This window comes from Colias croceus, chromosome 7 (genome assembly GCF_905220415.1).
Source record: "Colias croceus chromosome 7, ilColCroc2.1".
Lineage (NCBI taxonomy): Eukaryota > Metazoa > Arthropoda > Insecta > Lepidoptera > Pieridae > Colias > Colias croceus.
The window spans coordinates 10,251,613-10,267,641 of NC_059543.1; the positions used below are offsets into that span (position 1 = coordinate 10,251,613).

The 16,029-nt window shown below is 31.2% G+C and overlaps 1 protein-coding gene across 1 annotated transcript; it reads right to left on the minus strand.

Moving 5' to 3' along the window:
• Positions 1-3,221: 3,221 nt before the first annotated feature.
• Positions 3,222-12,235, minus strand: LOC123692965. The gene is made up of 5 exons (XM_045637817.1): positions 12,030-12,235; positions 8,899-9,092; positions 6,478-6,602; positions 5,099-5,274; positions 3,222-3,739 (listed from the first exon to the last, which is right to left on the minus strand). The coding sequence occupies exons 1-5, from the start codon at positions 12,204-12,206 to the stop codon at positions 3,350-3,352; spliced, it is 1,062 nt and encodes a 353-aa protein (XP_045493773.1). The 5' UTR covers positions 12,207-12,235; the 3' UTR covers positions 3,222-3,349.
• Between the last annotated feature and the right edge of the window lie 3,794 nt (positions 12,236-16,029).

Consider the following 16,029-nt stretch of genomic DNA (forward strand, 5'->3'; position numbering starts at 1 on the left):
AGAGAACCAATTTTCATGATTCTATTAATGAAGCAGCCTCCTGTCCTAGCCAATTTTGAGGCAACTAACCGCCTGAAATAAGATCTCAAACGAAGGTAATTACTACCTACTGCCTAGAAACAAGAACAAGCTAATTACTATATAATTTTCTTAGAATTTACTGATTTTTAAGTCTAGTGGTGAGGGTTAATATTGAAAGGCCCCAAGTTCGAGTCCTGGTAATATTACAGGTTATATACGTTAAAATAATGAGAGAACAATGACAGAGAACAATTACTTTACATATTACGAGCACATTACATATTTAGAGCTAGCCTGCTTTCTGAAGAAAATGTATGGTTTATTAAAGAAAATGTTTTTTTTTTTTTTTGTATAGATAATGGTATTTAATTATGTATTATTGTTAAAGAATGTTATTGTATATTATGGAATGTTTGTCACGCAAAATATGCTTCACTCTTTATTTATTTTGATAGGGTCCGGAAAAGGGTCACCTTTCGCATGTAACGATATTATCAAAAATGTTTTAAAAATTATCCAAAAATGAATCTTATTACCGCAATTCTAATAATAAATAAGAATGCAAAATATAAACTGATTGAAGTAATTCTATACAAAAATGTCGTGTAGGTACAGACAAAAGCTTTAATTGCAACCGTAGATCTTATTGTATAAAATAAATGCTACTTCAAACAGGTGTTTTATTGCTATCTTTATTGCACAGGGAGTCCCTTGGATGAGAAATGCCAATATTATTACTCTCAATGTATAAATCTCTTTGAACGACGTTTGACCATGAGGCATGGTCTCTATAGATACGATTATATTATGAATTCTGTGAGGGACTTTGTTTGCTCAGTAAAGGCAAGTAAGGAGATTATCGGACTTAGTTAACAGAAGACGTTATCCTTAATGTATTCAAGAGATTAAGATTTAATTGCTTCTTAATCCCTATTTGGCTTTATAAAGGCTTCAATATTGGTCCTAGAAGTAATATTTTGAAGGATAAATATGTGATGTGAAGTTGTTTTAGGTACGGTCTTTTCAGAGCTATATAAAATTCCTCGATTTTCGACTCTATGGTGATCGACTAGATATTTTTACTATTCAAGGCTGCTCCTCTTTTTCTATACTTGTTATAAGTATACCTAATAGTAAAGTACTAATTTCTGACCCAGGACTCTAGTTAATGTTCTCGCATTATTCACGTTACTGAGTAGGCCGTCACGGATTATCTAATGCAGCTGCATGGTCATTTAATAAATCTTGTTAAATTTATTACTAGAGAATATTATATAAATTAAAGTTGAGCCATAAACTTTTCTATCAATATTTTATATTTTCATAAAATTCTAAAGCTCTGATCTGATAATTCCGCGGTTTTGAACATTAAATTTTTTAAGAAAATTAACAACGTTAATTTCTTTAACTTTCAATAGGTTCAAGATTTACTGTGTAAAATTAAGAAAGAGATTCCAATAATATAAATCATAAAATACGCTTAGTGTATCCAATCACTGAATATTCAAATTTACCTAAAAAGTGACAATGATTCTAGAAATATCATAACACAAACACACACAGACACGAAATATTTCTCTATTTCTATTATTATGACTGCACCTACTATTTTTTACGCTACTTCTTCAGTATGAAATTTGACGTCACCATATGAGAAGGTTCCAATCTCCCTAGAGCTTTTACCAAATTCATATCAAATTGTGTCTATTGGGAATATAATAATAAACACTTTCTTCGTAATTCACGACGTTTTACTAACCCTGTATATATCATCACGCTAAGACCAACAGCAATGCGGGTGAAACCGCGGGGCGCAGCTAGTTTTCAATATATTTTTTGCTTATTTGTTAGTATCTGTACAACAACAAATTACAATCAAAATACAAGTCCCCAGAATTATAGGTACTTATTATCCACCCACAATTCGTCAATTATGTTTAAGTTACTTGTAAATCGATATAATTAATTATTTTAATGTCCAATGGATGATGATGGATTACTGATGTTCGACCCCAGGTTTGTGTTGAAAGCAGTCTGTTATAGAGGTCTCAAAGCTGGGGAATTAATCAGGCTATAATAAATAAGTACACTCCTGCCGATTATGAGCAAATTACGGCATTAGTTACTTTTTCCAGAAAATTGAGGATATTCGAGAGGTATATAGTATAAAACAAAGTCGCTTTCTCTGTCCCTACGTCCCTTTGTATGCTTTAATCTTTAAAACTACGCAACGGATTTAGATGCGGTTTTTTTAATAGATAGAGTGATTCAAGAGCAAGGTTTTAGTATATAATTTATTAGGTTTTAGGCAAAGCGGGCGAAGCCGCGGGCGGTAAGCTTGGAGGGGGCACTACCGAGCCCCCAGATTATTATATAAGCACATAATTAATTTAATTATATTCAACTTGGATAGGTTGATGAAGATTGAAGTCTTCATTCTAAGTGGTTTATTCTTATTTATTGTGTTTTTAATTTTGTGTTATTACGTGCTTACATGTATTGCAATTTATTAAATCTTGACATTGATAATTATTTTAATATTAACGACTAGCTTCCGCCCGCGACTCCGTCCGCGCGGAAAAATTAAGAAAAATTAAGATATTTTTTTTTCTACGTATTTTTCCGGGATAAAAAGTATCCTATTTTATGCCCAGGATAATAAGGTATAATTATACCAAGTTTCATCGAAATCGAACCGTTAGTTTTCACGTGATGCATGAACATACAGACAGACAGACAGACAGACAGACAGACAGAAAAATTTTTTTTTAATCACATATTTGGGCTTGGTATCGATCCAGTAACACCCCCTGCCATTTATTTTTTCAATATTTTCAATGTACAGAATTGACCCTTCTACAGATTTATTATATGTATAGATGATATAAATACATGCTATAATAAGCCTTTGACAATTATTTTATTCAACATAATGCTCTCGTTAGTCATGGATATAAATAAAATACATTTTATACTATTTACTTAGTGTCCTGTTTACGAAAGCGTCGCTGTGAAAGTACATTAAACACATGTGTTAATGATATCTCCATTAGTATTTATTATGGCAATAAAAATTCTGTAGCTTACCGAGTCTTAAAGTGCTTAATGTCTACCGGTCTCCTACAGCGAACCCCTATTTAATGGTACTAACTCACACTATACATTGTCAAACCTTCTAGGGCAGTAATAAACAGTTTTTAATTGATATTATTTATTCTATCAATATACATTGTACACTATTTGCCTATTCGGATACAATACTTGGCCAATGTATAAAAATATACTGGATATAACATTGAATAGTGCCTGAAAAAGCGCAACGAATACATCAAGTTGAAACGACAGTATTGGGACTTTGAAAATTCAGTCCGTTGTATGGTAATTCGAGGGAATAATCGGCTTGTACTTCACCAGGTCTTGATGTTATGTCTTGAAGAGAAGAGGAGGAATATAAATCATTGTTTGGAAATTGACGGGATACATAATTTTCTTTACTATTCGTTGATATTGGGTTCCTTATTCCATTGTTCGTTTGTTTGTCGTAAATCTCGCCTCTATGAATTGTAGGTCTGATATTTTTATAAGGTTTTATAGGCCATTGTTGTTTTGCTATCGGGGAAGTTCCAGTCAGTAATGCACCATCGTTACTCCTTTTGTCCAGATGGTCGTAAGGATAGTAATTGTGGTAGAAGCCGTAATTCAACGGACTTGAAGCAATCTGGAACAAAACATCTATTAACCGGTTATCTTTGCTGTTTTAGTAATGTGCTGCATAGCGCATAGCTAAATAATGTGTGGTTAAATAATTGAATTAAATCTTTTTTAATTAATAAAACATAATATACTAAGGGCTGATTTTTCAATCCTTGGTTAAAACTTATTCATCGAATAACGTATTAAACTACCATTTCAAAAATGTATTCTAATAATTGTCCGTATATGACAGTTTACAGGTGTCATTTTAAAGTGTTCGTGTAATACTTTATTGGACGGATAAATTTTAACGAAGGATTGAAAAATCGGCCCTTAGTAAATGAGTGTAACTTGTAGAAGTCTAGTTAGTGTAATATTAGCAAAGCTGTAAAGGTATGTTATTTATTACCTTTCCCCTGGCATGAAACCCTTTTTCTTGCTTGTTTTTTTTTACTGTTTATTTTCATGTGTTTTTTTCCCTTTTGGTTTATTTCTCTTGTTTTTTTTAGAATTTTTTTTTTAATCATAATTTTGTTGTTGTCTTTTATTTTATTATGTGATGTCCTTTTTTTTATTTCTATTGTGTACATAATCTACCTTAATTTTCTTTTTTTTTTCCAATACATTGGTTGCTCGGGTTGCTTGGAAGAAATTGCTTGAAGCAATAAAGCCGCCCTTTGCATCAAATGTCCTGTCTGTGTGTGTGAAATTTGTATTTGTTTTGTATGCAATAAAGATTATAAATAAATAAATAAATAAAATAAAATAAATAAACCCTTGATATAAAGTGTCTACCTAAAAGAAAATGTGAACGTTAATCTGTTAGTACGTTTAATGTTTGATTTGTGAAAATCAACACGTTGATTATTGAATTAGTAAATGCGCGGGTGACGGGGCGGAATTAAATTCGCTGTGACATTTTAATACCTATTAGTACGTAATGTCACGTAATGTGCTTGATTTTAATAGGGTTGCGTTATTTTCGTAATACATTTAAGATATGATAGATAGATAGATAATTTTATGGGCAGTTAATACACTACAATATAATGTTATAAGATAAATCTTTGTAATTTTTCATAGATTTGTCTCCTAAGGGATATTGGAAAATTGACATAATAATATCGAGGAAATCTGTGAGGCGCTACGAAATTCGTCATAGTTTTGTACGCGAGCTACGAGATTATTTCGCTTAATAAGAATTGATATACATAGTCCTTTTCATAGTTTTGTAGTTTATGAGCAGACATAGGTTTTATAGAAATTGATTGCGCGTTATCAAAAGCAGATAAAATCTACAGCGAAATATTATTAGTTAAAAATGTTACAGAATAGTCTAGAAGTTGAGTTGATATTTCTAAACACAAAACTAAATAATAATTACCTTCTTAAGTCCTTGAATTGATGCAAGAATGAGCGCCATTTTCGCGAGCAGCAAAGCCTTTCCACCAAGTACAGCCAGAAACTGGAATCCCATTGGAATAAGAACCATTCCAATAGAGACGATACCGAACATCATCATCGTCATCATGTGGTGACGACGACGCCCTCGTTGTTCCACTAGAAAATATATAAAATATCATAGTTAACATAGAAGTTTGAATGATATGGATGTACTCTTTCACGTGAAAACCATTGAATAGATTTTGATAATACTCGGCAATGATATACCAGAATAACCAAATGTTCATCCACAGCCGAAACCGCGCTACACAGTAAGTGTAACATAAATATTCTACAATGCATAAAAAATAGTAGATGTCTAATGAAATTATATCTTATTTCTCACATTAAAGTTTTAACCATTCATGATCTATTAACTATTTGATAAAATTTTGTTAAAGGAATACATATCTAGATCATCACTACATAGTATAAAACAAAGTCGCTTTCTCTGTCCCTATGTCCCTTTGTATGCTTAAATCTTTAAAACTACGCAACGGATTTTGAGGCGGTTTTTCTTAATAGATAGAGTGATTCAAGAGGAAGGTTTTAGTATATAATTTATTTGGTTTTAGACAAAGCGGGTGAAGCCGCGGGCGGTAAGCTAGTATTGTGATAAAGTGGAATAGGTTAGTATCGATGTGTTAATATAAACTTTGTTAATAAAACGATCTCCAATAAAATTGTAATAGCTAGTTCATTTAGTTTTAAGAACCATTAGCGTATACTTACATGTATCATGTATATCTTATAGGTTGTTTATTTATAGAATAACAAGAATCAGCACCTACGTATTTATTGAACAACTATTATGAAGTAGGTAATAGTATAAATAAATGAATGTATAATTCCACCAACTAAGCGAAATCGCTCAAATGGTAAATAACAAATTTCAACAACGTTATCAAAAATCTGTAACATTTTATAGAAATAGAAATAGAAAGCGTTTTATTTGCCGCCATGTACAAAAATATAAATCTTAATACTTAATCTAACACAGAACAGAAAAAAAAATAATATATATAACAATGGTGGCAAAAAGAACTCCCCGTCAGCAAAGCAGCAACCATTAATTAAAATGTATTGCTGCATTGATTTTCAGAGGAGACCACGTGACTGTACAGATGCAATTATTCAGTAATATTATATGATACATATAATTATGCCTATTTATTATACATAATTATATAACTTAAACATAGTATTTCATCGATTTCTTTAACTAATTCAATAAGAGTTTATTATAAGTTTATACCTTATATTATATAACGTTTGAATTATGCCGCTAGGTACCGATTTAATTAATTAATTTATAAATACCTCCTTCCATGGTTTTAAATTCATCCAAATCAAACTTGACAACATGAGTTCGTAGCACTTTGACGATGCGTTGCAATGCCAAAGTCCGCCAATCGGTTTCATTTAAATCCTTCTCGGACCATGTACTGAAAAAAATTCATCAATTACATAACATATATAACAATAACCAATATATTTAAGTAGAGAAGTAGGTACATAAATAATTAAAAAATTATAAGTATTTATTGAAAATAAAAATGTTTTAGAGTCAGCAGCGTTCCATGCTGAATCAGCGAAATGTAGAAAGGAATACATTCGGCATGCAAAATATAATATAATGATAAAATATGATTATTATGCTTTTATAAAGCTATCTATTCTAAGTTGTGTTTTTTTTTTACTGAAATTTATCCATAAATGCATTCTGATTTCTGACAATATTAATTTGCTTATTTTTGTTTATTTACTGTAAATGAGTAAATATGACATCATAAACCACCAGCTTTACTTGCTTAGACAAAAATAGAGAATCTGAAATATAACATGCGGATGATATCACAGAAAATATCTAGTAACAATGTCTTCACTCGCTTGCTCTTTTATAATGATATATGAAATTGTTTGTGTAAGCATTCATGCATGTTACTGTTTGTCTCGTTCTTGTTATTTTTGAATGAAAATAATAAATAATGTATGTGATGTTCATGCATCAAAGGTTAACTTTTTTATTTTTATTTTATTAAAACGTAAAAGAAAAATTTATACTGTAATAGAACTTGAGTGTGCTGTAATAGAACTTGAGTGTGCATATGGCAGGTGCATTTTTATTAGTTTAAGGATATGTTGAAGATTAAATTACAATTAAAAATATTGACGAAGTTCATAGAAAATAATTGTTTGTAAATAAATATTCCCGGGTATTCCTCTCAATGCTCAAGGATAATCTCGGGATTGAGACTGCAAAAATAATGATCTTATATTGTAACTTTCCTCAAATAATTAAAAACAGAATCCTTTTGTGTTACAAAATGGTTACAAATTTTAGATGTGCTTATGAATATCGTTTTTTTTTTTGTTTTATTAAACTAACACTTATTTTCAATATCACTACTAGAAGGATTGACAAGAAACTATAGATAGTTGGGTACCTACTGATTTATCAAAAGTAATTTTGGCTTGCGACACCCGTTCGACGTACTAATTTCCACCCTTTTTGCAGACTCAAAGTTTTGTTCTCTAGACAAAAATAGCCTTAAATCTAATTTATCTCCTTGCTCAACTTTATCACAACTGATAACCTCTTTAACGTAATAATTACGTGAGAGAATTAAACAGCTATGGTATTACCACACATAAAATTTAAACACAGTCTAACTTTAAACCAGGGATCTGTCATTTTAATAGTTTTCTACGTGAAATACGACAAAACTAGATTACAGAGAACCTGCGCTTAAAGATAAACGCGGTCTAAAGTTTTTTGTGGTAAGACAGATTCGTTTTATCAAGGTTTTGTCATGTGAAATTAGGGACAAAATTTTACAACTACATTTTTCTCATATTATGAAAAACTAGCTGTGCCGCGCAGTTTCACCCGCGTGGCTCCGCTCCTGTTGGTCTTAGCGTGATAATATATGGCCTATAATACTCGTGGATAATGTAGCTTTCGAATGGTGAAAGAATTTTTAAAATCGGTCCAGTAGTTTATGAGCCTATTCATTACAATCAAACAAACAAAGTTTTCCTCTTTATAATATTAGTGTAGATTATGTGTTTAATAAATTTAAAACAATTGTTCTATTTACTCGCTACAGTAATGTTTTACTACTTATTTGCTTAGCTCACAAAACTACTGCGATATTGCTGAAAGTGGAGCGAGTTTGCGCAATTTAATACGAAGCCCACTTTGAACGTTTTAACGCGACGTTGACAAATAATCCTGAGGTCATTCACTCGCCCACGAATGAAATTTATTAACCGCGTTTTACTTTTGTAAATCTGCATTGGATAAAACGCTTCAAGGGAGTTGCTATAAATAAAGTTTCGAACTAACAGTACATAATATTTTAAAATACATGGTAATAAAGAGAATAGCCCTATAATTTTGTTAATAAATATATTATACTTGTTCATTGTTAATATTGGCTCGACTTTGATTAAATATAAAAAAAATGTGGATATACATTTTAAATCTACTTAGTACTTCTGTGTTATTGTCTTTTTATGAAGAAATTGGTAATCAGACTTTCAAAGAGAATGACGTTTGATGCAGTAATTTACCACAGGAACCAAACGTAGGACCTATCAGTTCATACACTCTCGCCAACAACTAAAAAAATCGTATTTTAATACGTAGATATAATACTATAAATCCAACCAAGAATATAACTCTGCATTTTTAAATATTATATCAATAACGCACGTATAATAATATAATTAACATACCTAGAATTATTTTCATGAATCACATTACCAGAGCGATCCACCATTTCAAATTTCACCAAGTTCACACCATCAGCTATTGGTACCACATCGAGACTCAGAGATCTATCTAAAGCCCTTAACGTCTTTCTTTTCATGCATCTTGTGAATTTTGGATAATAATCCATCGTCTCGATAGAATCTTTGACGTCAGCAAGCTGAAATTATTACTATATAAAAATATGTTACTATTATATTCCAAAGTTGAGTATTGTAGTTAAAATTTCATAAAGAAACTGCACAAGATCTTGAGTAAGTGATGAAGGTTAGAGGTAAGCGGTAAATAGATAAACAACTGACGTAAGCTTCATGGAAGAAAGTAAAAGTTCAAAAATATATTATAGATATTATGTTGTGAGGAGTCTGGATAAATGATGAAATGAACAAAAATGCATAAAAGTTATGGGCAATTATTTCTTAACAGGTGTGAAAAGTAAACAAGGTTTACTAATGTATAAGAGCTAGCGCGCAAGAGCAACTTTTGTCTCCGCGACTATTTTGTCTCTCCCATCAACTCTATGGGCTAGTAAGAAAGCACACGTAGCGACGCAACTCCCCATAGAGTTGATGGGAGAGACAAAATAGTTGCGGAGACAAAAGTTGCTCTTGCGCGCTAGCTCTAAAGGTGTGGTTTACTAACATGTAAAATATAAAATAATGCTCTTTAATAATTTATAATAAATACAATTTTTTAGAAAAATACAGTCTATAATACAGTGGCGAGTTTTTCAATTTCAACGAGCAATCAAAATGTATCTAAATAGCCTAAAATGTAACTACACCAATCTTAAATGGAAGTGTCATGTCCTAGAGTAGATTAACGAAGGATTAATGTTTCTCCAAAGCATTTCTCTCACTATAATCACTTTGTGAGTGAATGATCCTTTTTCTTAATGGTCAATAAGTAAACTTAATTAACTTTTAAACCATATTGTAATAAAAATACTTTTCACTACATCACTACATAGTATAAAACAAAGTCGGTTTCTCTGTCCCCTATGTCCCTTTGTATGCTTAAATCTTTAAAACTACACGGATTTTGATACGGTTTTTTTAATAGATAGAGTGATTCAAGAGGAAGGTTTTAGTATATATAATTTATTAGGTTTTAGACAAAGAGGGCGAAGCCGCGGGCGGGAAGCTAGTATAAAATAAAGACGATATATTATTCAAATGTAATTTTACATGAAACCTTTTCAGTATCTGTGTACCAAATGGAATTCTTTATATCAATTGTCTAGAAACCTATAAAAATCTACATTTTATCAGTTTTCCATATTCATTGTTATAAATTGTAAAGGGAATAAATCGCAATCGATGTTTATTTTTCGTATTGTTTTACGATTTAACGTAGATTTTTATACAAGGGTTTTATTAAATTTTTCTGTCAGACCTTTTTTGTCCCCTGTCTTTTGTTTTACCTGGCGTTCATTAACTTTATAAAGGTAACATTTTCTTACTAAATTGAACTTGAAACTTGGCTATTTAATAGATTTAGTCTTAGTTTTAGCTTGTAACTCTAAGTTTCAGTAATTTTAGTATTATTATAAAATTAGTCGGGTATAACGGGTAATAATTAATTCACCTTTTCTGGAATACAATTAAATTATAGATTACAAATATAGACACTCATTGATTGAAAAAAAAACTTCTTTTTCAACAGCCTAGATGACGTGCGTAAATAAAGATTTAATTATACAAGTATTTATGACAGAATTAATGAGTGTTGTTTCTTAAAAGCAGAGTCAGCAAAACAATTAATACTTAGCCAATGTAATTTATATAATAAGGAGGTACAAAGACTCATAAACAAAATAGTAAAACAAAGTATGACGTAGTGGACAGAATCTCTTTATTTATTCTGAATATTATATAAGTATTTTAATTCAAATTTATTTATATATATATATATATATATATACATACTACCTGTTGTAAAACATGCATTCTTATTATGGCCAATATCATTTCATCAATTCAAACAGACGGTCTAAACTAAATAAGTATTTATATGTATTTCTCTACATTACATGTATATTCTATATCATAACGGTAGTCATTATAATATTTTCAGTAGTACATCGCTTATAAATGCCACACTTTTTAAGTGCCATTCAGGGCAAAAAATTAAAAACTTTTGCTTTGTCCTAACTGAGTGAAAAGTTAATACAATAGAAGTGTTATAATAAGGACCTACCTATTCAATTTTACTGTGGTATAAAAAATTACCCTCATTTTATGGCTATTAATGGCACAATTTGGGAATAGTATAGAGTGAAATATTTCCTTATAATAATTTATGTACCACATTTGGTTATTAAGAAGCATGATAAATACTTGTGTATTGTATTAAATGCAAAATAAAAATCTATCTGCTCAATATTCTTGAAAACTTAGGAAGTGAAGACAAGATAAATGAAAAAGATCACGTTCTGTTAAATTCGTTCCTACTACTAGAACACGTTTGATGCGGATCTTGAAAATATATTGTTAATTTAGGAAGACGTCCTAAGCAGGAGTATAATGCTTATACATATATAAGGCGGATCCACACAGAGCGACCAGCCTCGCGAAGCAAAAAAGCAAAGCTCGGCCGAAGAAAGCGCGTGAAGTTTAGTTGCCGCTAAGGCACGTCCACATAGACCAAGTCTCGGAAAATGCTTCGCGAGGCTGCTCGCTCTGTATGGACCCGCCTATTAGAACAGTATAGCTTGTAGTGTACATAGTAACAATAGCGCACGTTAAAGCAGATTATGGAGATCCGGAAGAGATTAAGGCCTTCACAAGATGGACGGACGCTTGCTTAATGTTTAATAGCTGTATAGTTTTGAGCAGCTTGTTGAGTAGATAGTAAGCTGGAATATAGCACTGGATTTCGATATTATAATATGAATTACACTCTTAATCAATATTCGAAGATTTATTTTCTTTTATCTACACGTTCTGCTCTTATAAATCGTAATAGTATTTAGAAAAAGCAAAACAACCGTCAACAAATAAATTACTGCAGTCGTCAGTCTTGTATAGTGTGTGCTACAAAAGTAATCATTAATTTGTCCATGATCGTGAGTCTTTCGAGTTAACACATTACATACCTTTTTAGAGCAATCCCGCCAGATAATTTTAACCACATCAGCGCCTTCAAGCCATAAGTCTGCCAAAAAGCGGCTTAAGTACGTGTCAGTGTCTTCCACCTCTCCTGCCAAACTATCTTTAAGTGTCAAAATACCAACAAGGAACAGAATCTGAACTTTCATTCTTCTTAAATGCATGACGTTATTTTATCTTGATATTTTCTCATCTCTTCCGAGATCCTGAAGAATCTGAAAGTCGGTTAACCTTTTGGAATATTAATAGGTTAATTTGTTGTCATTCTACGTTTAAACTTAATCTGAAACTTTAAATGAAAGAAGTTTCTGGTCGATTAATTTAATCTAATCGTTTTCTGGGATGGATGGAATTCTGTTCAAAACAAAAGTATCGAAAAGTATTTAATTTTAAAATTCGTTAGACAATGACCAGCTCAATTCAATAAAAAATTGAATATATTCTCATAATAATAATTAATTTCCACTAATAGCTTTCCATGATGTTTCCTTTTAAGGTATGGAAATTCCTTCTTTGGCAAACTTACCAAATTGATTAGATTAAAAAAAAAATTGTTAGGCTATTACTTAATAAAATACGATTTTGAAATACAAAATTTCTTAAGATTCCATCATCACAAGGTATTATGTACAAGTAATACAATAAGAGTGAAAGTATTTTATCTTTATCATAATATTATTAAGGTTGAACTCTAGTCAAACCTAATAACAGAGTTGATTTGACTATTCATAATTTCAGCAAAGTTCAAAGGTAAGTAAATAAAAATAAAATAGAACACGAAGATATTCGAGTCTATTTTGAAATAATCATAATCAAAATAAATGGTTCTAACGAATTATATTCAGAGGAAAATCTGTGAAATTTATCTTCGCTAAAATATATTAATTGGACTCATAAAGTTCGAATAAGATGTTCAAATATAGTATTGTTAATTCGTCTTGTTAATTCAAAGATAAATTCGATACGATCAAAATCTGAGCTATAGAAACAGCGTGTATTATTTACAAATTCGAAGAAAATTTCTAATTTACAACCTTCTTCAAGAAAAGTGATTGGTTGCTAAGTTCGCACGAAACTATGTAATGTCTCATAATAATATTTCTCTGTCTATAATATTCCTCTTGTCTGATGATTATCATCACAGCGTAGACAAATCACATACATTATGGAGCTACATGAACTTCGTAAAAACCAAACGAATAAGGAAAACAAAAAAGTTCAATTCGCAACTATGGAGTTTGTAAATCTTTCAAATGCGGGATTGGAGAGTTTGCTTCCAGGACTGTCTTGCGAATTGAGGTTAGTAAAGGCTTAATAGTAAAACGAGGGCATTTACGAACGCTGAAACTGATCTTCTCTACTATACATGGATTGTTGAATTTATTTTAAAGGTTTTAAGGGTAAATTGTTGAATATATTTTAAAATTTATTTTAATTTATTCCTGAACATTTGGTGTTCAGCATGCAAACATGATATTATTGTAGTGTAAGGTTTTGTTATTTCTTCTTCTTGACATAGTCGGGGTTCTTGACTATAGTTGCGTTTTTAAATCATTAATATTATTTTAGGAAAATTATTAACGTACAACACCATTAATAAATCATTCGTGAAAAAATACAATTGGTCATAAGGAGGAAAAAACCAAATCAAATCTATAATATGTAAACTAGAGGAGTCTAACAAAAACATGTGATCAAAATATCATAGGTACCAAAGATACAAACGATTAAATGAACTTCTTTTTATAACACCTTAGTTTTTATCAGTAGCCAAAACTAACACGCCAATATAAATGACGATTAATGTATTTTTTTTTTCAACCAATAAAAAGTTCTACTTAGTAGGTAGTTGAGCTGCGTAGCGTTAGTATTTTGATTTAAATACACATGATTTGATGTGATAACAGAACCCTTTCAAAGTTTCAAGGAATCATGAAATATAAAGGTTAAACTATTAAAAACACAACCAAGCAGAAAAGTTCAATTGAAATGCCTTATCCACTTACCAAATCCGTATTCCTTGAATACGAATCTCTCGTATTAGATTGAATTTTATTTTCCTTAACAATCCACAGGTGCCATCGGTCAAGGTTAGTCCAGGAGTGAATATGATACCTTGACCTGCTTACGTTTTATGCTCGAAGAAATCAAACCATTTTCTACATGGCTGCAAAGCATATCAACTTAAATATACATTCACACTCAGCTGCGTTCATGCGTCAGTGCCCTTATTACGTGAATTATGAAAAGCATATTGGCTAAAGCTAAGCTAAAGGCTATTGGTACTGTTATTTTAGATATGAATTTGTCATGGTCGCGGACGAATTGAACCAATACCCCTGGCCCCATTATTAAAGCGGCTCGACGGAACACAGTGGGGATTTTTAGTTAGTTATATTCTTTATTGCACAAAATTTTTAATTTTACAATACCAGGATATAAGAAGCAATTGGCGGATTTATAGCTTAACAGCAATTTCTTCCAAGCAACCAGTTTGGCACTGGTAGCAGAAAGTTTACAGTAATCTGCGTTTTAATTGACGTCGTAAAATTAATGTTAATTTCTCAAGTGTGTATATTATCTTCCCAACGTATCATTGGCAGAATTGTACTCAAACAAAATTGCCACCCTTCGAAAAAATTGAATTGAATTGAAAGTTTACAGTAATTTCGGGAAGATAGTGTACACATAAAAGAAAAATAAATCACATAAAAATCAAATAAATTAATACTAAAAACATGATTTTTTTTAAACTATTTTTTTACTACAGTAAGTACGCAAGTGTAATATGAAAGTGGGCGCTAGTGAGGGTGCGCCTTCTTAGAAATGTGATTCATATGCTGAAAGGGTTCCCTATCTTGATAAGAGCATTATCATCATAAATTCACGCCTACCCTATATAATGTTATAGAAATTAAATATCACATTTTATAAACCGCTTGCAACATTATGCTACAAGATTATTGACTTTTAAACACTAAATAACTACTAGAAGTGCAAAATCCCTCAGCCCCCGGAATCACAGACACAATAGAAAATCTATTGTGTGGTGGTCTCATTGGGCCGCTCGGTTGATGATGTAACGAAACAAACATATTATTGGCTTTTTGTGCGTCTTCTTTTCATAAAAAAGTTACGTTACATTGGATCTTTTCTATATCTTTGTTTATATCTATATATAATAAAAACATTTCAAATTAACTTTATTAATTAATTATAAACTTATTGAAGCAGTATCTGAAGCAAATTGTTTTGACATACAAACTCTCAATTAGGATCAGATCAAATCAAGGATCAAATCATTATTTAAAAACAAAAAGTCCATTGACACAAGTAACTGAACATCTTAATATAATCCGATCGCTTAACAGTCAGCAGAAATATCATCATTTAGCATTCGACACCATAGCTTTGATCTCTCCCCTAGTTTGATTTTAAATTTATCCCTTTTGCATGTGATTTTTCTTTTCCGCGTCATATGACAACCCACGGAAACTTTATCTGTTAACCTTTTTTTCTTATTCTTATTTATAGAGGTATGATGGAGTTCCTTTAGGTGATGAAAGCGTTTACTTTAGAAAACCTTTGCATATTCACATAATGACATGATTCATCATTTGCGTATTGATGGAATCGATCGATAATAAGCTGCATCTGCAAAATGTTACATGAGTATAGAGTTGGCGAATTATTCCAAAATTTTACTAAGTACCTATATTTTACCTATAGATAGGTTGACCACAATGTGTCTAATCGAGTCCATTTAGACTATAAAAGAAAACAATATATATTTGTACTAGCTTTCCACCCGCAGCTTCGCCCGCGCAGTCAAAGAAAACCCCGCATAGTTCCCGTTCCCGTGGGATTTCCGGGATAAAACCTATCCTATGTCCTTTCTCGGGTGTCAAAATATCTCTATACCAAATTTCATGCAAATTGGTTCAGTAGTTAAGGAGTGATTGAGTAACAGACAGACAGACAGACAGA